General features: G+C 47.0%; 1 protein-coding gene across 1 annotated transcript; it reads left to right on the top strand.

Annotated features, from left to right (window-relative positions):
- The first annotated feature begins 821 nt into the window (after positions 1–821).
- FOXJ2 (forkhead box J2) lies at positions 822–20,414 on the top strand. The gene is made up of 12 exons (XM_079773909.1): positions 822–1,410; positions 1,802–1,961; positions 7,752–8,098; positions 9,579–9,653; positions 10,589–10,657; positions 10,840–10,977; positions 11,548–11,746; positions 13,890–14,306; positions 14,720–14,821; positions 15,852–16,061; positions 16,668–16,766; positions 17,655–20,414. Exons 3-12 carry the CDS (start codon positions 7,766–7,768, stop codon positions 17,741–17,743), a joined length of 1,731 nt encoding a protein of 576 aa, XP_079630035.1. The 5' UTR covers positions 822–1,410; positions 1,802–1,961; positions 7,752–7,765; the 3' UTR covers positions 17,744–20,414.
- The last annotated feature ends 424 nt before the right edge of the window (positions 20,415–20,838 follow it).

The following is a 20,838-nucleotide window of genomic DNA, read 5'->3' as shown; positions in this document are numbered from 1 at the left end:
TAATATGACTCCAGGAGGAAAAGTGGAGGGTAGATTCCCTGGTGTGGCATTTTCTGTCTTTGGGTGGGGATTACTCTGTAAGGGGCAGATAATAAGAACACTGTACTCTCTATGACCAAGATAAGATATGTTATAGGTTTTTCAAGCGAACCGAACGGTCCTATTTTGTATACTGTACCATTTAAAAAGCCACCCGTATTGGGTAGGCAAGGTGAGTATCAAGGTCCTCTCTCTGGTGACTGAGTCCATAGAACAAATTTATAATGCTAGACTTTCTTATGTTTAGTTCAGAGTTTTCTCAGTTACACGCTCATTTATCTCTTTTTACACTCACTTATCCAACAAGCATCTGTCGAACTCCAGGATGATATCAGGGTAACACATTAACTTCACCCTAATCCCCATAACCCTACAACCTATCTCAGGGGACAGAGAAGCCCATCAAAGATATTCCTGAGAAAAACGGGCATGCTCATCTGCCTACGGAACACAACAGAGTGAGAAAAGGCCAGCGACACAGAATGAGTGTGGACTTGACAGTTCGTGTCCGGTGTGAAGGAGGCAACCTCCCGATGGAGCGCAGTGGGCCGTCCCTAGGGTGGATGGCGAGCGGCCCCGAGCGGGGTCCTGGCGGCGGCCGGCGGGGAGCGAGGGTCTGCACCCGGCCCGGGCGGTGAGCAGCGGCAGCGCCCCCGGCTCTCCAGGCGCAGCGCCCCCCGGCGGCGCAACCCGGCCCGCGGCCCGGAGCCGCCCGCTCCTCCTTAACCCGCGCGGGAGGCGGCGGCGGCGGCGGCCCGGCGGGCGGGGGCGGGGGAGGGGCCGGCAGCGCGGCGCGGAGGCCGGGGAGGAGCCGGGGCCTGCAGCGGAGCCGAGCCGAGCCCGAGCCCGAGCCGAGCCCTGGCACTGTCCGTCCGCCTTCTGGCTCCCGGGGAGCCCGGACTGGCCGGAGCCCGAGCGGTGGCAGCGCGGGGAGCCCCACGCGCCCAGGGAGCGGACCGGCCGGGACGGGGCTGGAGGAGGCGCGGGCGCCACAGTAGCCAGGGACCGGGGTGCGGAGCCGCGGCCTCCCGGACCCTGCTGCCCAGGCCGCCCGGGGAGAGCGGGGAGTACGAAAACCCCACCCTCGGGGGCACCCCGGCCGCGGAGGCGGAGGCGGGAGCGGGGACGGGGCCACCCCTCCCGGTGGAAGAGAAGACCCTTACCGTCCGCGCGAGGGAACGAAGAGACCCTGGGAGGGGACGAGTCCCCCCTTCTTGGGGGCGAGGAAGATCCCCGATCTGGCCGGGAATCGACCTCCGAAGGAGAAGGGGGCGATCCTCGCCGAGGAAGCGGAGTGGGACCGCCCGCGTGCCTCCGCCCCTCCAAACACACTCTGAGCACTTCGGGACTTTAGAGGCAGAGCGACAGGGGGTGAGCGTGCGGAGTAGGCGCCCTCCATCCTCTCCGGTACTCACAGAAGCAGAGGACACCCCGGGGGAAGGAGGGGCAGCGGCCCGCAGCCAGTCGGGAGAGGGGAGAGCTGCCCCCTCAACTTCCTCGCGCCTAGACAGTGGAACAGGGCAGAGCCCCTCCGCGCAGGTCCCCGGCGGACAGGAGGAGCCCTCCACTCCCGCAAGATCCAGCTAGGGGGGGAGGGGGACTCCCCCAAGGGGGAGGAGACAACTCCTGGTTGGGAGAGGCTCCTCCCCTCCTCCCCAGCGTCACAGGCAGGGTGTGGGGGGTGTGCCACCTTCCCCAGGTAGGACCCCCTTCTCCACCTCCCCCTCCTCCTCCTCCTCCTCCCTCCGCTCCTCATCCTCAGGGGACCCAGATCCCCTCCCCAGCTTGGGAGGCTCAGCCAAGAACCGGAAGAGCCACTGAGGATGAGACGCTTCAGCTGCCTTTGAAGAGGGGAGTCCCTCCAACCCCAAACTCCAGTACCAGGTGGTTCCCTCCCTTGGCTGGGGGAACCTCGGAGACAGGTTAGTGCTGTTCTTTCATCTTCTCTCCCGTCAGCATTAGGCCCTAGTGGGTGCAGGGGTCTGAGATGGTGGCTCTTGGGTTTCATTCCTGGGAAAGGTAGACCGATAACTCAGACAAGTGTGTTCTGAAGGAACCCCGGGATTCGAACCCACACCTTGCTGCAGAGGCTCCGAGAAGTGGGTTTCTTAGTGTTTAGGGATGGGATTCACCCGGGAAGTGTATGTTTCCATGCTGACAGCAAAGGGATATGGGAAAACACCTGCATTTTCGGAATCCATCCATACTGTGTAACAGTGACCGACACATCCCAACTAGACTCCCCTATCACCCTGCACCCTTGGGGCCGTCTCCCCTGGACAGTGGGCCCTCTCATCTGGAGAGGGCCCTCACTCAAGTCATGGTGGCATTGCATGGCCTGACCTTGTTTGGGGCTGCCACGGGTATTACATGTTCTTATCTGTAACCCTAACTTGTCTTTATGTCCCGTCACTGTGATGACTGCTCCCTTGAAAGAAAAGCACGCTGTCCCCACGCACTGTACCTCAGACACCAAGAGGCCTCCTGTCCTGATATTCCCATTCCTGGCTGGAAGCATGCCTCTACCGATAAAATCCAAAGGGAAAAATGGGAACTCCACACGTCCCGAGACAAGAAGCAAAGGCACAGGGGGGGATGCCTGCTCCTGGGTTGAAGTTGTTCCCTAATGCTGACTCTGTCCCACTGTCCCAGTCATCTGTCCAACTCCTGTCCTTGGCTGACAGTTCCTCAGGAAAAATCAGGTCCTGCATAGGAAGAAGGGACCTGTTCAGCCTCCTTCCAGCTTTTCCTCTAAAGAAGTTGGCCGCCAGGGAGATGTGACTTCTCAGGAGTTCCCTTTCCTAAAAGCACCTGAGAGTCTCATCTTCTCCCTTCCTGTTCCTTGTTCAGTTCCGAGTCTCTGGAACCTTGTATTTACGTTTTTCTTTGTAAGATTGGAGTAGGAATCATCCAAGTCCAGAATCTTTAGAAAATGCAGGAAAAAGGTGCCAGGAAATTCTTCTAGCTGAGCCCAGGCTGGTGTGTAGGAGAGCTCTGCCCTTCGGCCTGGGATCACTAACGGGGCGCCTGCCTTCTTGCCTGGTCATTAGGAAATGTCTTCTGTGAGGGGTATTACAGCCCATAGCACGGCCAGATGGGGGGCTTTACCTCTTTGGGTTTTTGTGTTTCTTCTTTCTCTCTTTGTCTGGCCCATGGATGGGCTGTCTGAGTCCCTAAGTATATCCACTTGGACCTGGAGTCTACGTGTTAGTAGTGATATAGGAGTAGAGGAGATAAGGCCACAATCCGGGATTGTATGGCTGTGCTTTAGAACAATGTGCATATGTTTCTTAATTCAGATGAGTGTGGCTCGATCTGACCTCTGTCTGTGTTTCAAGTGGGTATGTTTCTGGAGACAGGTACCTGTGTACTTTTCAGACCAAGCCTCCAGTGACCTAGAATTGCATGTTTCCAGTAGGCCTCTAAAAGCAGGTCCCCCTGGGCAGTGACCTGGGGAGGGTTCTGGTAAGGATGCTCAGCTGGAAGGAAAGGCTGGGTCTCCTCTGGCCAGAGGGAGCCCTCATGAATGGCTGCATCCCAAGCAGCAGGGCAGCCCAGCCTCAGGCTGGGATCACCTCTTATAGGACTAATAAGAGAGCTTCATTTCTGGTATCTCTAGGCTCAAGAGCATGAGGATCTTTGGCTCTTCATCCTAGAACTCCTTCCCTGACTTTTGAAAACGGCTCTGGTGTAACAGCAGTTTATTTCTTACAAAGCACTTTACCAGATGCTGGAATGCAACTTGTTGAATGGTAACACCTCCAGGTGTACACCACCACACAGCTTCACTGGCCCTGCTTGCTCCGAGTTTTCCAATTCCTGCCTCTGTGGAATCAGTCAGAAGCACATGGCTCTGGGCTGAACTAACTGTGATTTAGAGAGTGCTGTTTTCCAGATCATGTCTTATGGCCAGACCTAGCCCCCTCCCTGAAAAATAAGAGATGACATTCTCCCATTCCTTCATCCCTGGAGTTTGCTCGGTCCTGACATTGATCAGTGATACTATCCCCAAAGGAAAAGCTTGAGATTCTGACATCCTGCGGATGATTGCAAACTCAGTGCAGGCTTTGCAGTATAAATCATCGCCGGGTTTCTGCTCCCAGTCTTACCTCTATGATCTGTCAGTTTTCTAATTTTTAATGTCTAATATTCTTTTTCCCCCATTCAAAAAAAAATAATAGTTACACTTACTAAGTGCTTTAAGATATTAAGGTACCTGGGGAGGGGACAGGAGCAGGGTGGAGGGAGTCAATGGGGGGAAAAAGGGGGCATCTGTAATACTTTCAATAATAAAGATAATTAAAAAAAAAAGAATATTAAGGTGATCTTCACAACAACCCTATGTAGGTATAGTTATCATCTTTAATTTATAGATGCAGAAACGACAACACACAGAGGTTAAGTAACTTGCCTGAGGTTGCAAGGCCAGTAGGTAGTGGAGTCAGGACTGAAATCCAGGCAGCCCACTGGTAATTGGTAATGCGGTTAACTTAGCCATTGCTCTATTATGTGCAAAGCAGGAAATGATCACTCCTTAATGCCTGACCTTGGCACCATACAGAGAATAATTACTGGCCTTGCAGATAAAAATGGGAAGAAAACTGTGCCTATAATGTTGGATCTTACATGTCTCACCCAGCATCAGTCTTCCACTCCAACAGAATGTCTTTCTGTTTTTCTCTGCCTTTCTCCCAGTACTGTAGTCTTCCTTAGACGCCCTGTGGATGTGATGGAGCCTGCCCTTTGGCTGCCTTTCCCAGTTTCTATGGGTATTTCCTTTCAGTCTTCCAGCACGCAGAGAAGAATGTGGCCTGACTCAGGTTCTGCCCAAGCCCAGTGGCACGAGGCCCACCTGGAGAGAGAGGTCTGGGTAACTAGGTTGGTTGGACTGAGAAATGGAAGTACCTCTTGTTTGCCTTTCTAATAATAGCCCTGAACATTAGCCTCATGCCATTATTTTGGGGAGCGTGGAATGTGTGGCAGCCACGAGCTCATTAAGCTTCATTCACTTCCCTCCAGGGATGAAGCCTTGGCAGTGTTTAGGACCTCATCCCTTTTATTAACAGGGGAAACTGAGGCATCGAGGCTTCAGGGAGCAAGGGGTGGTGAGGGATATTTAGTGAGTCAAGGGAACACAGGAACCTCAGTCTCTGAGCTTTTTCACACTGGGTTGCCCTTCAAGAATGGGGAAGTGACGGGAGTGAGGAAGTGGGATGGGTTGAAGGAGAATGGTGCTGAAAGATCAGAAGGACCTTTTGCTGCAAGCTTCTTGTAGCTGATGAGACTGGAATATATTTTGAGTGCCGGGGCGTATCTGGAGGGCTGACTGGGAGGGTGCTGGAGAAAGGTTAAAGTTAACCCCCGTGTCCTAACCTGGTGCTGGGGTAAGGATAGGGAAGGGCAGAGAACAACTAGCAACAGGCTGAGAGTGCTTCCCTTTCCGGAAGTCACCGTGATTGGCATGTGCCACATGGGTTCTGTAAGCCCTCTGAACGCGTCAGTCTACCCTCATGCTCCTGTCCAATGTTGGGTGAGTTTCAAAGGAAATATCCACCAAAGGCTTCTGTGTTCTTAAGATGAGATTTCCTAGGGATCTTCAGCAGGAGATCATAGGGAGTAGGGTAAAATTTCTTTACAGACCTCCCCTGTGGTCATCGAGAACCTGCTCATTGTCCTAGTATTGTCTGTCCAGCTGGGATAACCCGGCCATGGGACCCGGTGACTGCCCAAAGAGCCCTGCTTTACCACACAGGCTGTGGTGCTTTGATTTAGTATAGTGCTAGGAGGTCTGAGACTTCCTGGAATGATTCAATATCCCTATTAGTTTTCCAAGTTTCTGTGGGTGGTGGGAGAGAAGATAAAGATAAAAGGAAAACCTCTTTATAAAACTATTTATAAACATGATCTCCCCCCGCCCCCCCCCCCACCTTCTCTTGTCAAGCAATTCTTGGGTTGCAATTGGATCTCTGGCTGCCTAGGCTCCTGAGGCACTAAGGTGTTCCCTTCGTCCTTGTAGAGTAGGCGTGTTGCTGGTGACGAGCTCAGGGCTGGGTACTGGTGTATAGGTGCAAAGATGGTGTAGGTGGGGACCTTGCGGGGGAGAGAGATGACCACAAATGCTGGCCTTTAGGAGAAAGGGGTAAGTGTCAAGGGGGGAAAGAGTCGCTGACCAGACGAGTGACTGATAGCCTGAAAGATGAGTTGGAATCGGGAGAGGGGGAGGCAGCCATAGCTAGGACTGAGCTTTGGATGGCAAAGTGTGTGGATTTGTGTGTAGTTGTATGTATACGCTTGTGCATAGTATCTGTGCGTGGATTCAGAGATTACATACATAATGTGTTTCTGCCCAGGATTCTGAAATCTGAGGCGTGCTAGAGAAATGCCCTGGCGGGGCTGTCTGCAGGGAGAGGAGGAAGAAATACTAGTTGGAATCGGGAGGCTGAGCAGGCACAAACCTGTCAGGCAGCAAGTGCTTAGGGGGGTTGCTGGCATCAGCTCCAGGGGAGTGCCAAAGGGCTACCAAGCGGTTCCTGCCAGCCTTGCTAGACCCTGCAATACAGATGTCACCCACCGTTCTTCTCCTTCCCCCACCAAGATGTCACTCTAGCTACACCTCTCTGCTAGTAAGAGTGCCCAGGCTGTGTGGGTGGCAGCTGGGCGTGCACACATCAGGCGTGGGCGGTTTGGCAGCGCCAGAAGTTTGCATGAAGGTGCGTGCCTGGCTGGGAAGGAAGGAGAGAGGAGGAGGGCGGGAGAAGGGGAGCCAGTTCTTAGCCCCAGAGTGGCTATTTTTAGCCAGGCTATCTGATTGTTACCGGTGTGCACTCAGCTGGGTGTCTCCCTGGCTTAGTGAAGCCCAGCAGGCCGAGAGAGGTGGGAGGTCCTTGTTGATGACTTCTTCCTGGTGGAGGTGTCTGTGGGCCGAGCTTGCCAAGGGGTAGCTTTCAAGGTGTGAGGGCAGCAGTACTGAGGAGCTGTTAACGTCTGTGTGTGTGACTTTGTGCTGTGTTGGTAAGGTATGTTGTATAGCTAATCGTGATCTCTGTTTATGTGTCTGTCTTACATCTGTTCTTTGCTGGTAGTCATATGTAATTTAGGCTTGGTATATATCTAATATCCCTCATGCACATGTATGTGGGCTAAAAGGGGCCAGTGCTCAAATATATCTGATACGAAACGTCTTTAGAGTGTTGGTGTATGCTTCATCAGTGTATATTTCTGTTAAGAATGTTTTTCTTCACATGCTCACTTGTGCTGTTGGTATATGTTGTATGTAAATTATAGCAAGCGTCACATAATTGAAGAATAGACTTTGGCAGATGTTTCCTGCTATCTAAGTGTATTTTTAAAAATTATTTTCTACATACTTTAAAGATATTATGTTGTAGGGCTTTCAGTAAGGAGAACAGAGGGAATAGCTGGGTTGGGTGGTTTGATCTCACTTTTAGTCCTACATGAAGGGGGAGACCTCTAGGCTCTGTTCCACATTAAGATGTAGAATAAGTACCAGTCTGTCATCTGGTAGATGATTGGTGATAGATCCATTTGGGTTCTAGGACCAAGTGGAAGGCTGTCTCTTAGAGAAGTTTACTAAGGGAATTGTAGAAGAAAGGAACTACCTTCTTTAAAAGCACTAGGATTCGGGTATTACTTGCCACCTGTAACCAGAGTTAACACTCATTTTTCTATTTCCTTTGTCCATTTCTCTGCAGAACCCAGAAGAACTATGGCTTCTGATCTAGAGAGCAGCCTCACCTCCATAGACTGGCTCCCCCAGCTGACCCTCCGAGCTACCATTGAGAAGCTAGGGAGCGCTTCCCAGGCTGGCACTCCGGGGGGCAGCCGCAAGTGTCCACCAGGCTCACCCACAGATCCTAATGCCACCCTGAGCAAAGATGAGGCCGCAGTCCACCAGGATGGCAAACCACGATACAGCTATGCCACCCTCATCACCTATGCCATCAACTCCTCTCCAGCCAAGAAGATGACCCTCAGCGAGATTTACCGCTGGATCTGTGATAACTTCCCCTATTACAAGAATGCTGGCATTGGCTGGAAGGTGGGATGGCTTCTATAACCAGCCATTATTTTCAGCCTTTGACAACTTTTTTTCTCTCTACTTTTGCTTCTTTGTTTAATCTGGTCCAGTTGACTGACCTGTCTCAGACATGTGGTATATACTTCCATCAGATACATCAGGGAAACCCCAGTGATACTGAGCCTCTAAGTATAGTTACGGGGCTAGCGGGATGTTGTTACTCATTATTCCCTCTTATCTTTTCATTCCTCAAAAAGAATATCCATTCATTTCACAAATATTTATTGCCACTCTACTATGTTCAAGTCACTGTGCAAGGGATAACACTGCTCCTTCCTACTTGGTAGTAGGAATCCCATCACATCCCCAAAGCTTCATTGCACATAGTCATCATCTTTTTAAAAACTGTACACCAAGAAAAAATATATAATTAGGTCCTTTACCAACAGCTCATCGACCAAGCAAGTAATGAGAGGATAAGTCATTTGGCTGGAGATAAAAAAAGAAGGGGACTCCTCTTCCAAGCTAAGAAGGAAGATTGATGTTCTCAGTCTTTTGGAGTACCAATTCATTTGGCAACTGCAGAGCAGAATGGGGTTTTAATAGAGTTCTCGCACTGTATGAATCACCAGTTGATATACAAACCAGATGATGAGCTGAAGACTGTTGAAAGATTCAGTGTTTTTTTCCTTTATGCATATGCCCCTGCTAGCTACCAAAACCTCCAAAACATTTACACGACAATATTTCTTTCCTTCAAATGTGTCCAACCTATGGGCTGTTGAGAAAACAAAGGTGAACTGTACCTTTGTTTTACTCATAACTTATATTTGTTATCATTAATAGAAACAGTTTAAAAACTCTTTTATAAACAGTTTGTAAACAGTTTTTATTGTTGTTAATCTTCACCCGAGGATATTTTCCCATTGATTTTTAGAGACAGTGGAAGGGTGAGGGGGGAGACAGAGAGAGAGAGACATTGATATGAGAGAGACACATCGATTGATTGCCTTCCACATGCTCCAACCAGGACCAGGGTTTTAGCTTACAACTGAGGTACGTGCTATTGACCAGAATTGATCCCAGGACCCTTTAATCTGCAGGCCAACACTTTATCTACTGAGCCAAACTGGCTAAGGCTAAAACTTTTTTTTTTTTTTAACTATAGATAGAATGGTATGGAAATTGGGCAGATGTGATTTTGAGGCATTTATATATACTTATTATCAATTGGGTGGAAAGATTGAAAAACTATATAAACAGCTTTCCAGAAGTACCTGGTAGCCACATTTATAGCCATTACTGCTCATCCATATAATTTCTGCATTTTTTTCTTAGTTCATTGTTCTTGCTATCTGTTAGGTATGCTCCTTCATCAGTAAAGTTGAGTGGTGCTGAGTTTACTCTGATACTTGAACTTCGTTTTGTCCTTTTGTATCCTATTGGAAAATGTTCTGCTTTGCACAATGCTCAAATCTAACTTGTTTCTGTGCTTTCCCAGAACTCAATTCGGCACAACCTTTCTCTCAACAAGTGTTTCCGGAAGGTGCCCAGACCCCGGGATGACCCTGGGAAGGTGAGATACTGCTTGCTGTAAGCACTGAAGGAGGAACAGGAAGGAGAGAGAAGTAGCTGACAGCCCAAACTCTTGTGGTTGTTTTAATTACCCAGAAGAGGAAATCATGTTAGAGAAGCAGCTTTATTTTTTCTCAATGGAAGAGCTTGGCAATCAAGCTTGTAGGGCCCCACTAAAATGAGTGACTAAGGAAGATTGTAAAATCTTTTTTTTTCTTTTAATATTCTTATTGGTTTTAGAGAGGAAGGGAGAGGGAGAGAGAAATGGAAACATCAATGATGAGAGGAAATCATTGATCGGCTGCCTCCTGCACCCACCGTACTGGGGATGAAGCCCACAACCTGGGCATGTGCCCTAATCAGGAATCGAACCATGACCTCCTAGTTCATAGGTCGATGCTCAACCACTGAGCAACACCAGCCAGGTGTGAAATCTTATAAAAAATAGAAATATTTATGTTAAAGTTGACTTTGCTGTCCTGTGGGTTTGTGTGTGTGTATAGAACTCATTCTAGATGTAAAAGGTGGTCTTAATAACCTTTGTAGGAACTTTTTATCTTTTAAAAGAAGAAGAGGTAGGTCATTCTCTTCGTTTGACAGATTTGGATGCTAAAGCCCAAGAGAGTCTTGCCTCCGATCACATGGAAGAGTAGCTGTTTGAACTAGATATCATTGTTCTGTCCCTCCAGAACAAGAGGTCTGAGTTTGCACCATATGGGATATCTCTGATACCCCCTATTAGGACAAACTTACTCCTCAAAATTAACCAGTATCCTCAAGCTTCTGTGTGAATTTTCAGTCATTTTTCTTTTGTCCAGACCTTTTACTTAATACATAGAACTGTTACTTTATGAGAAAATCCTCCCAAATATCTGCTTTTTCAAAGGTGAGACTTTTCATTGGAAATGATTTTGTTGGTGCTGGTTCTCTTTCTAGGGCTCTTATTGGACCATCGACACTTGTCCCGACATCTCCCGAAAGAGGAGACACCCACCAGATGATGACGTAAGTCCCACCTCATGGAGAGATGTCTTTCCTGAGCCAGCTGCTCCTTCCACACTCTTTCCTGAGTGTTCAGGCCTTTCATGTATCGGGGCAAAGGGCAAATACCAGCAGAGGTGAAACCATGGGTCTTGGGAGGAAGTTCAGCTTCTGCTTATGGATTTCTGTTCTTTCACACTCCTCAGCTATCCCAGGACTCACCAGAACAGGAGGCGAGCAAGAGCCCTCGGGGAGGTGTTCCAGGGAGTGGAGAGGCCTCACTGCCAGAAGGGAACCCTCAGATGTCACTGCAGAGCCCCCCATCTATCACCAGCTACAGCCAGGTAGGAAGGAGAGGTGGCAGGGGGTATGGGGGCAGATGGATGGATGGATGAGTTGGTGGCTGGGTGAATGGATGGCTAGGTGATTGGGTGGTTAAATAGAGTCATATATCTTTCAGTTCAAAATTATGTATTGAGTATCTGTGATACAGTAGGCAGATACATTGGTAATGAAGGGGAGAGCAAAAGAGGGAAGCTGAGAGAGAGAGAGAGAGAGAGAGAGAGAGAGAGAGAGAGAGAGAGAGAATGAGAACAGAAATTTGAGAAAGATTAGGAAAAAAAAGGGATGAGAAGAAGGGGGGCAAAAAAAGTTGATAAGAGAAATAAGTGCATGGATGTAGCATAGGGCAAGCACAAGAGGCTACATCAAAATATGAACATATACGTGTTCTTTGCAAAGCTGGTAGAGGATGAAGACAGGCAGGAGAGCTTGGGGAGCACTAAAGGGTAGTATTGGTCCCTCATTTGGGACGTGGATCAAGTCTTCCTTCTGTTTGTAGGGCACAGGATCTGTGGATGGTGGAGCAGGGTCCCTCATTTGGGACGTGGATCAAGTCTTCCTTCTGTTTGTAGGGCACAGGATCTGTGGATGGTGGAGCAGTGGCTGCAGGGGCTCCAGGCCGAGAAAGTGCTGAGGGTCCCCCTCCCTTGTATAACACCAACCATGACTTCAAGTTCTCCTACTCAGAGATCAATTTTCAGGATCTGAGCTGGTCCTTCCGCAACCTCTACAAATCCATGCTGGAGAAGTCCTCTTCCTCCTCTCAGCATGGTGAGTCTGAAGTTGGGATGGGAGCATGGTCATCCTTGTATCTTTGGATAGATGGTGACATTCTCTTTTCTCCCTTCTTTCTTATTTTTAACACAAGGAGAGGTTGATCACGGGTCAGGGGAAGCATGTCATGAATCAGTACTGTTTGGAGTTGAGCTCTTCTGGCTTAGTTCTGAAGGACAGCTGTTTCAGCACACAGTCTGGGTTATTAGCTTCAGAAAGTGAGTTGGAAGCATCCCCCTTCTAGAGGGAAGGGCAGTGATTTTATTGCTGTAACAAGTCATTTAGAGAATGACCACTAGGGGACAGCAGTTCTCTTTCCTTAATAGTCAGTACTCTTCCCCCCCCACCCCCGCCCTCGCACCCCCTCCCCCCACTTTTCTTTGTAAAAACAATTTAATCTTATTTTTTAGCACATTTATATTTGTTAATTTTTTTATTAGTAAAAATTTCAAACAGATGTAAAAATAGAGAAAATAGTGTTATAAACCCTCATGTTTCCATCTCCCAACGTAAACAGTTACCAATATTTTGTTAAGCTTGTTTCATTTACCGCTCAGCTTTTTTTCTTCTTCCCATCACCATTTATCTCCCATGATGCCCTCTTCTGCCTCCACCCACCCCTTTCTTTTTAATTGGAGTATTTTGATGCAATTCTCAGACATGTCATCTCCCTGTAAATATCATTTCAACACGCATCCTTAACAAAAAAGACATTTTTTTTGTTATTTATATCTATTAATCTACCACAATTTAATATCAGTTTATATCTTGTTCATACTCAATTTCCTGAATTGAGAATGATTTAAAGTTCTTATTGGGAGGCTCAATCTGGTTCAGCCCTCTGTAATTCCTCTTTTGTTGTTGTTCTGTTTTGTTTTTAAAGAAATTAGAGGTAGGGGTAAAGTCAAGACTTTTCGGTGAGTGGGTGGGTAGAAGTGGAAGAGGGCATATGGGGGATAAATGGTGATGGAAAAATAAATAAAATAAAATGTAAAAAATAAAAGACATTAGGTGAATCATCAGATCTTCTTGTTCTATACTGTGGCCTTACAGACATCAGGAGATGAATGGAATGATTAAAAGTAGTTAGGACTTACTGTTTGGAAAATTTATATTAATTGTCATGAATTTCTTTTAAAAATATTTGTATTGATTTCAGAGAGGAAGGGAGAGGGAGAGATAGAAATATCAATGATGAGAGAGAATCATTGATTCTCCCTGGGCATATGCCCTGATCTGGAATTGAATCCATGATCTCCTGCTTCATACGTTGACAGTCACTACTGAGCCACACAGCCAGGGGATTTGAATCTAGAGTTTTGTTCTAAGATTGTAGCATTTGATGAGAAATTAATCCAACTCAGGTGATTGGTTGATTGGAAGGGAAGAACATGGAGGAGCTTTCAGAAACAAAGTAAAAAACTATATTGGTGAGGACAGCAAAGTGTTCACTGAATTTTAATGTTGGCTGAAAGCCCCTAGCCTCAATCTCTAATTCTCTTCTGCCTAATTTGTTTGAGAAATTCATCAATTCCTTATCTACTCCTCACTGAAGCTCCATTTGTTGGTAGTGAATACAGTAGAAGGATGTAGAGACAATAAGGAAGAGGAGAGAATAGACTCCCGTGGCTTTGTTTTATTTATGATTTACTTTTAAAACTTGACCTGATGTCTGGTGTCTTTTGAAACTATGATTAAGGCCTACACTCAAATCCTTGTACAAAAGCATAGAAAGGGCCCTAACCGGTTTGGCTCAGTGGATAGAGCGTCAGCCTGTGGAATGAAGGGTCCCAGGTTCGATTCCAGTCAAGGGGGTGTGCATGAGGCAGCTGATCGATGTTTCTAACTCTCTATCCCTCTTTGTAAAAAAAAAAAAAATCAATAAAATGTATTTTTAAAAAAAGCATAAAAAGGTACATGCTGACCTTTTGCTAAAATGTCAGTGGTTACCACACCGCCAAGGCCCTCCCTCTGTCTGCTTTACCTGCCAGGGGGCCAATGCCATCCCTGCTGTCCCAGAACACCCTTATCTTTGGAGTCTGTGGTTTCCATCGGAGGCTGCCCACCTCAACCCAGTGGAAATCCTGTTGAGTGAAAATGCATTGCCCAAGTGACTCGCCTGCTTCCTCCCACCCTGCAGGCTTTTCCTCTCTCCTGGGGGACATGCCACCCTCTAACAACTACTACATGTACCAGCAGCAGCAGCCGCCTCCTCAACAGCAGCAGCAGCAGCAACAGCAGCAGCCGCCGCCGCCACAGCCACAGCAACAACAATCACAGCCACAGCAGCAGCAGGCACCAGCCCAGGGCCCCTCAACTGTAGCGGGTGCTCCTCCACTGCACACCCCAAGCCCAGATGGTTGTACCCCACCAGGGGGCAAGCAGGCTGGGGCTGAAGGCTATGGGCCTCCCTCTGTGATGGCCATGCATCCTCCCCCACTGCAGCATGGAGTCTACCACCCTCATCAGCACCATCCCCACACCCACCCTGCCCAGCAGCCGCCACCACCACCACCACAGGCACAAGGCCAAGGTCCTATCAATAGTACTGGTTTTGGTGAGTAAGGGTGGTACAGGGATATGCTGGGGGGTGGGGGAAGGGGGGGTGAATGACCCCTTTTTCTGACTCTGGCATGGAGGTCCAATTGGTGAGGAAGTAAATACCGAGTCTAGTCTAGCCTCTCCTCCGTGGGAGCTCATCTGAACTAACACGTTGCTACTTGGAGCTCTGTATTAGAGACATTGTAGATAAATTGGGATTGTTTTGTATATTCTCCTGCCTATGAGCTGAGCTGTCAATACCTAATGCATAGATAGCTTTACTTGTCCTAAATCTCCAGGGAGGGAGATTCTAAAATTGTCTTGATAATGCAATCGATAACCTGTATAGATGCAAGAATCTTACATGAATGAGTTGACTGCCTTCTTACACTTGACTCTCTCTCATGCCCCACTTTGTCCTCTTTACAGCCTTTCCTCCTGACTGGTGCTCCAATATTGACTCCTTAAAGGAAAGCTTCAAGATGGTGAATCGGCTCAATTGGTCCAGCATTGAGCAGTCACAGTTCTCAGGTTAGTGATGACTGAAGAGAGGAGGGATCCAGTGGGAGTAGACAAACCCAATAAAAATCAGAACCAGAAGGGGATGGCTAAGTGGTTTGAAGATTTCATTGCTTTCCCTCCATATTTCTTTTTTTTTTTTTAAAAATATATTTTGCCGAAACCGGTTTGACTCAGTGGATAGAGCATCAGCCTGCGGACTGAAGGGTCCCAGGTTCGATTCAGGTCAAGGGCATGTACCTTGGTTGCAGGCACATCCCCAGTAGGGGGTGTGCAGGAGGCAGCTGATCGATGTTTCTCTCTCATCGATGTTTCTGACTCTCTATCCCTCTCCCTTCCTCTCTGTAAAAAATCAATAAAATATATTTTTAAAAATATATATATATTTTATTGATTTTTTACAGAGAGGAAGGGAGAGGGATAGAGAGTCAGAAACATCAATGAGAGAGAAACATTAATTCAGCTGCCTCCTACACACTCCCCACTGGGGATGTGTCCGCAACCTAGGTACATGCCCTTGACCAGAATAAAACCTGGGACCCTTCAGTCCGCAGGCCGACGCTCTATCCACTGAGCCAAACCAGTTAGGGCTTCCCTCCGTATTTCACAAGGTAGATGATATTGATATGATTTGCAAATTAAGTTCCATAAATTTAGCCTTATCTCAAAACATGACAGTGGTTTATCCTAGCCAATTCTGTCTCTGGGAGAGAGGGAAGGCTCTCGGGAATTCAGAAAACCTGGACCAGTGGTTTGAATTTTTGTCACCATTTGCTGACAGTGTGACCCTGGCTAATTCCTTCAGCTACTTTGAAACTTTGTTTTACTCATCAGTAAGATCAAAATTATAACACGAATTTAGTAACAAGCAAGTAGAATGAGAGTTTGAAAATGTAGAGCTCTAACGGATGCCAGTTATAATGGATAATGCATTTAATCGGTGGTGTTGATTTGTGATATGGTTGGAACAGTGAGATGGGGTAGATCCGATAGGGGCTCTGGGCCTCTGCAAGGTTAGCCTTTCTTGCTTCTCTGCTTGTAGAACTGATGGAGAGTCTGCGACAGGCAGAGCAGAAAAACTGGAGCCTGGACCAGCATCACATTGCCAATCTGTGCGACTCCCTCAACCACTTCCTTACTCAGACTGGTCACGTGCCCCCTCAGGGGGCTTCCCACCGGCCACCAGCCCCTGCCCGAATTGCTGACTCCTGTGCCCTCACCAGCGGCAAACAAGAGCCAGCCCTAAACCAAGGTACGAACAAAGCTAGTGGCCAAGGAGGTGGAGACTCTGATGAAAAGGGAGGGGGAGGAGAAGGACAGAAGAAAATGGAGAGAAATCATCTAATGGGCAGTGATCCAAACTGAGCAGCAGGACAAGTTTGTTCACCACATTGACTGAACATTTGTCTGTAAAGTCCTGAAGAATGGCAAAGAAATAGACCGTGTGATTCCTGGATGTGGAAGATGAGAATTACGTAAGAAAAGGGAGGAGAAAGTCTCCATTCCAAATTTGTGCTCAGTAACCCATACCTGAATCATAGCAGATGAAGTCTTGGTTCTCTACACTTGTATGATCATCAAACCAGTGACAGCGAGATTCAGTGATCCTATTTCTATATTGGTCATCCTTCGAATACATGACTATGTTCTTTCACAGTTCTCCTATCGGGGTCCTTTTTACCCTCAGTGGTGAGGATTGATGGCTCCCGCAGATAGCCTTCATGCCCTTGGAGGCTATAGAACAGAGCAGGGGAGGGGAAGGGAAGGGGAGGGAGGGGAACATGTTTTCCCTCTCTATGGGACCCTGCTTCATTGAGTGGAATGATCCCACTCAAGTAACTATTTCCTTGTTTGGCAGTGAACTCTTATGGGCACCCACAAGCCCCCCACCTATACCCTGGCCCATCACCGATGTATCCAATCCCCACCCAGGACTCAGCAGGATACAATCGCCCAGGTAAGGGCCAGGAAGCTTGTTTGACCACCAAGCACTCTCTTCCCTGACCAGATGTTTCACTTTCTTCTGTCTCTGGGTCTTCATTCCCTGCACCTTCTGGCAGGAACGAGCCTTCATGATTCTAAAGGCCGGAGTATGGGTCACCTGCTACTGAGGCGTATGTCATGGGAGACTAAAGTAGACACTTACTTTGAAATGATCTGGTACCTGCTATAATGAAAGGCAGTAAAAGCATGACTGTAAATAAAAGATAGATACGTAGAACATTTATGTCTAGCTTTAGATGCTGAGAGATATACTCAGGCAAATAAATGAACATGATATGCAAAACATAAAACCTAGCTGCTTTGTGTCCCTGGCTACTTTCCTGTTGCCTGACCTCTAGTATCAGGGGTCTGGGATTAAACTATCTCAGATGGTAGGAGTGCCAGGGGAGACCCAAAGTTATCAGAAATAGTACAAAATGAACTATTTCACTTGAAATCCATTTTAGAAAAATCCTGCCAAACCACAAGCGTTTTCAATTGTGGGAGTGACATTGGAATCTTTGTCCATGTATTCCTTATACATATAATACATACACACATTTCTGTACTGCTTTTCAAATACTAGTACATCTGTATGTTGTTTGTCATTATTACATAGTCTTTGTAAGTGTAAGTGTAATGGCTGCAAACTATTATATTGGCATGGAAGCTGGTTTGGTCTAGTTTATTTCCTGGGGCCTCATTGAAGTTGTGGCTGGCAACAAAAATAACTCAGGAATGATAAGAACAATAGGTTCACCAGACATTCCTCGTGATATTTGGGGGCTGAGCACTGTCCATCTAACTGATAGAATAGCTTCCCATCTATTCCCCTTTTAATGTCTTTCTCTCTTCCTAATAGCACACCATATGGTCCCTCGGCCTCCGGTTCCACATCCTGGTGCCAATGAGGAGATCCCTGATGACTTCGACTGGGACTTGATCACTTAGTGCATCACAGAGTGTGACTCTCAGCCCAGGGCTGGTGGTGAAGCCTGGCAGTGGGGAAAGAGCAGCCCCAGCCCATCCCTTCTCCCCTTGCCTGTGTATAGATATATATCCTCTTGTTTTGTTCTTTCTCTGTCAGAGAAGTCACCGCAAGATGCTGCCGAAGATAACCCCTTTTCCCTGCCTCATTCTTCCTCTTTCTTCTTGTTTTCCCCGATTCTTTTCTTCTTATTATGTTACTATTATGATTATTGGTTATATGCAGTCCCCTGTCTCCTATCCCCTTACCATCAACCATGTGCACCCCTTGCTAATTTAAAATCATCTGGCTGGAAGGCGAGGCCATGATAGCTACAGAGAAAGGTTTCCAACTCGGATTTACCTTTCACTCTGAGATATTCAATGCTCACCATACCTTTCGACCTTAAATTGTTTTCTGTTCCTATCAATTCAGTCCAGGACTGGAGAGGCCACATTACCAAGTAGAAGGACCTCAAACACTGCTTGGCAGCCAGGACTTTGCAGGTTTTACTCAATGGTGCTAATTTTGTCCTCTGAGCTCTTCCCTGTCCCTTCATATTTTCAGTCCTTACTTCTGTTGATCCTCATTCCCCATGAAGGGTAAGAGTGATGGTGCCCGAAGGTGACAACAGAACCCTAGTGGAATAAGAGGCCTGGGTTGGGTGGAGTAGACTACTGCAGCGGGCAATGGAATGTAAAACATTCAGGAATTGGTATATAATACTCTTGTCAAATCAACATCCTTTGGCTTGTTCCTAAGCCATTCTCGAAGGGAGATAGGGCGGGTCTGGGTCAGAACTCTGTTGCTATGGTAGGAATGAGGACAACTCTTCAGCATAGGCTCGGCTTTTTGGAGATGTTTTCAGTGTAACCGTTTTGGCTTTTGAAACATAATTTTCTCTGGAAATGTACTCTGGTTCTTATCTGCAGTTACAGATTAGTCTTCAGTCCTCCTTCCCACTCAGCAAAGACTATGTTGTCCTCCTTTGGTTGTTGGCTCAACTCCCCTACTCACCTTATTTTCTTCCCTCATTTTCTGGCATTCTCAAGATAGAAAAGTAACCCATTATCACTCTTAGTGTCATCATGTCCCAGGACAGGATGGGAATCTCTTTCCCACCGATCATAGCAGAACCAACCTGAATTGGTGGTAGGAGGGTGGGCAGAGGAAAATGGAGCTGGCATCGACACAGGGAGGAACTCTTTCAATTCTTTCATTATATAGGCACATGCTCTGTTGGAATCCAGACCATTGGGGCTGTAACGTTTACAGTGGCCTTTGGAGGGGGTGAAGGAGCTTGGCAGTGTGGGGTAAACAATCTAGAGGGAAGAGTTCAATGAGAACCAAGGGAGACCCCTCAGGAAAAAGGTATACGGATAACTTCTCTCCTTTAACAAGGAGTGGCCATGATTTATTGCTGCAGAGTACTCAGTGTATATTGATATTCATTGTTGAATTGTAGTCATGGGTGGGAAGAACAGTTTTACTACCATTTTTATTTCTCTGAATGTTTAGTTTCTGGAAGCTACAGGACATAATGTATGGACTGGACAGGGCCACTCTCTCAGTGATTTCTGTTTTTTTGTTCATATTTCTTTATTTACTGATGATTTTCAAAAGACTTAGCTTTCCACTCCTGCTTTCCCCCCCCTCTCCCGCCCCCTCCTTTCTTTAGAAGGGGGTTATATATGAGAGTTGGTTGAAGATGTCCAGTGAGGCTGAAGTAAAGAGGCAGGAAAGGGCAGTTGACTAAAGAGCACTTTATTTCTTTGAAGTTCTTTGGAAGAAGTGGGGATGTGAGTGGCTTGAATCCCCCATTGTGTTGGAGGGCAGTTAGTGGGGTTGAAGTATGACATAATATTTTAAAATTGGGGAAAGGAGAATTTCTCATAGAGGGTGGCACAATGCCTTTGCCCAGTGTTTCTATTTTGGGCATCTTTCTTATTCCTTCCAATCAAGGTGCCTCCTGCACACAACTTCCTATCTGTTCTCCCTAAGATGCTCCCTTTACGTGTTATCACTCCTCTTTTGTAAACTCCTTTTCTACTCAGATTCAGACAGAGTTTGCAAGGGTAGACTAAATCATCCATGTAAATGTCCCTTGTTTATAAATCATCTGTGTCTCAAAGAAAACTAGTCTCATTAAGAACTCTGGTGAGCTGCCAGAGTAACTGAAGTTTGGGGCTAGGGCTGGAGATTGGCTGTCAGGCTTCCTTGGACTTAAGGTCCCCTTCACTAAACTCAGCCTTGCTCAGTGGCAGCGGAAAATCCTGACCATCTTTGGGCCTTAGTTCCTTATTCCCCACCACGAAATGGAAGAATACTACTTTTTCTTGTTGGTTCAGCATTGCTGGGCTGGAAGTATAGTCATTGTTGTTGTATTGGGTGATGTGTGCAAAACTGCAGGAGCTCACTGCCTGCAAGATGAAATAAGGGGGAAAGAGGAGGAGAGGGACAGAAGGAGCAATTACTTGGTGTAGATCCACCCATCCCTGCCTTCCTCTCTTTAACCTCTATGTTTCTGGTTTGGTGAGTCCTTCCTACCACTCATAATGCTTTGCATTGGTGCAGGCTGGGAAGGGGGGGTATGGTCTCACAATTGTTGTTGTTGTTTTTTTGCATGCTTTCATAATAAAAACCAAGAAGAATGTTTATGGTTTTATCTTATTGATGCTGGTCTCAAGTTTCTTCTATGCCAGGGTAGGAAGGGTATGTGAAGTATTTGTTTTCAATTGGTCTTTTGCCCCTCCCCACCTCATACCACAGGGTTTGATTAGATGACTATTTTTTTTTGGGGGGGGGGAGATTGATGAGAGACAAGAATGTACAGTATGCCATTAACGTTCTCATTTTCAAATGCTATTAAAAATAGTGAAATATTGTTGGGAGGGACATTCACCCTTTGCAACTTGGTGTATGGACAAGGCCACCTTGCTTTAATTCTGGGATATTTTAAAGATTAAATGTACTACAATTTGGGGAGGAATTGGGTCATAATTATAGGTACTCCCCAGAGTTTTTCATCGGCAATGAGGGAATTTCAATTTTAGGAATATTTCAGATTACATTTCCAAGG

The sequence above is a fragment of the Cnephaeus nilssonii genome, assembly GCF_951640355.1.
Source record: "Cnephaeus nilssonii genome assembly, chromosome: 6".
NCBI lineage: Eukaryota > Metazoa > Chordata > Mammalia > Chiroptera > Vespertilionidae > Cnephaeus > Cnephaeus nilssonii.
This window is presented reverse-complemented; position numbering and strand designations above follow the sequence as displayed.

Excerpts from the sequence above, each read along its gene's own strand:
- FOXJ2 (XM_079773909.1), top strand. The coding sequence starts at position 7,766 with ATGGCTTCTGATCTAGAGAGCAGCCTCACCTCCATAGACTGGCTCCCC. Across the intron at positions 10,658-10,839 it reads GACACCCACCAGATGATGAC|CTATCCCAGGACTCACCAGA; the intron begins GTAAGTCCCACC and ends CACACTCCTCAG. Across the intron at positions 11,747-13,889 it reads CTCTTCCTCCTCTCAGCATG|GCTTTTCCTCTCTCCTGGGG; the intron begins GTGAGTCTGAAG and ends CCCACCCTGCAG.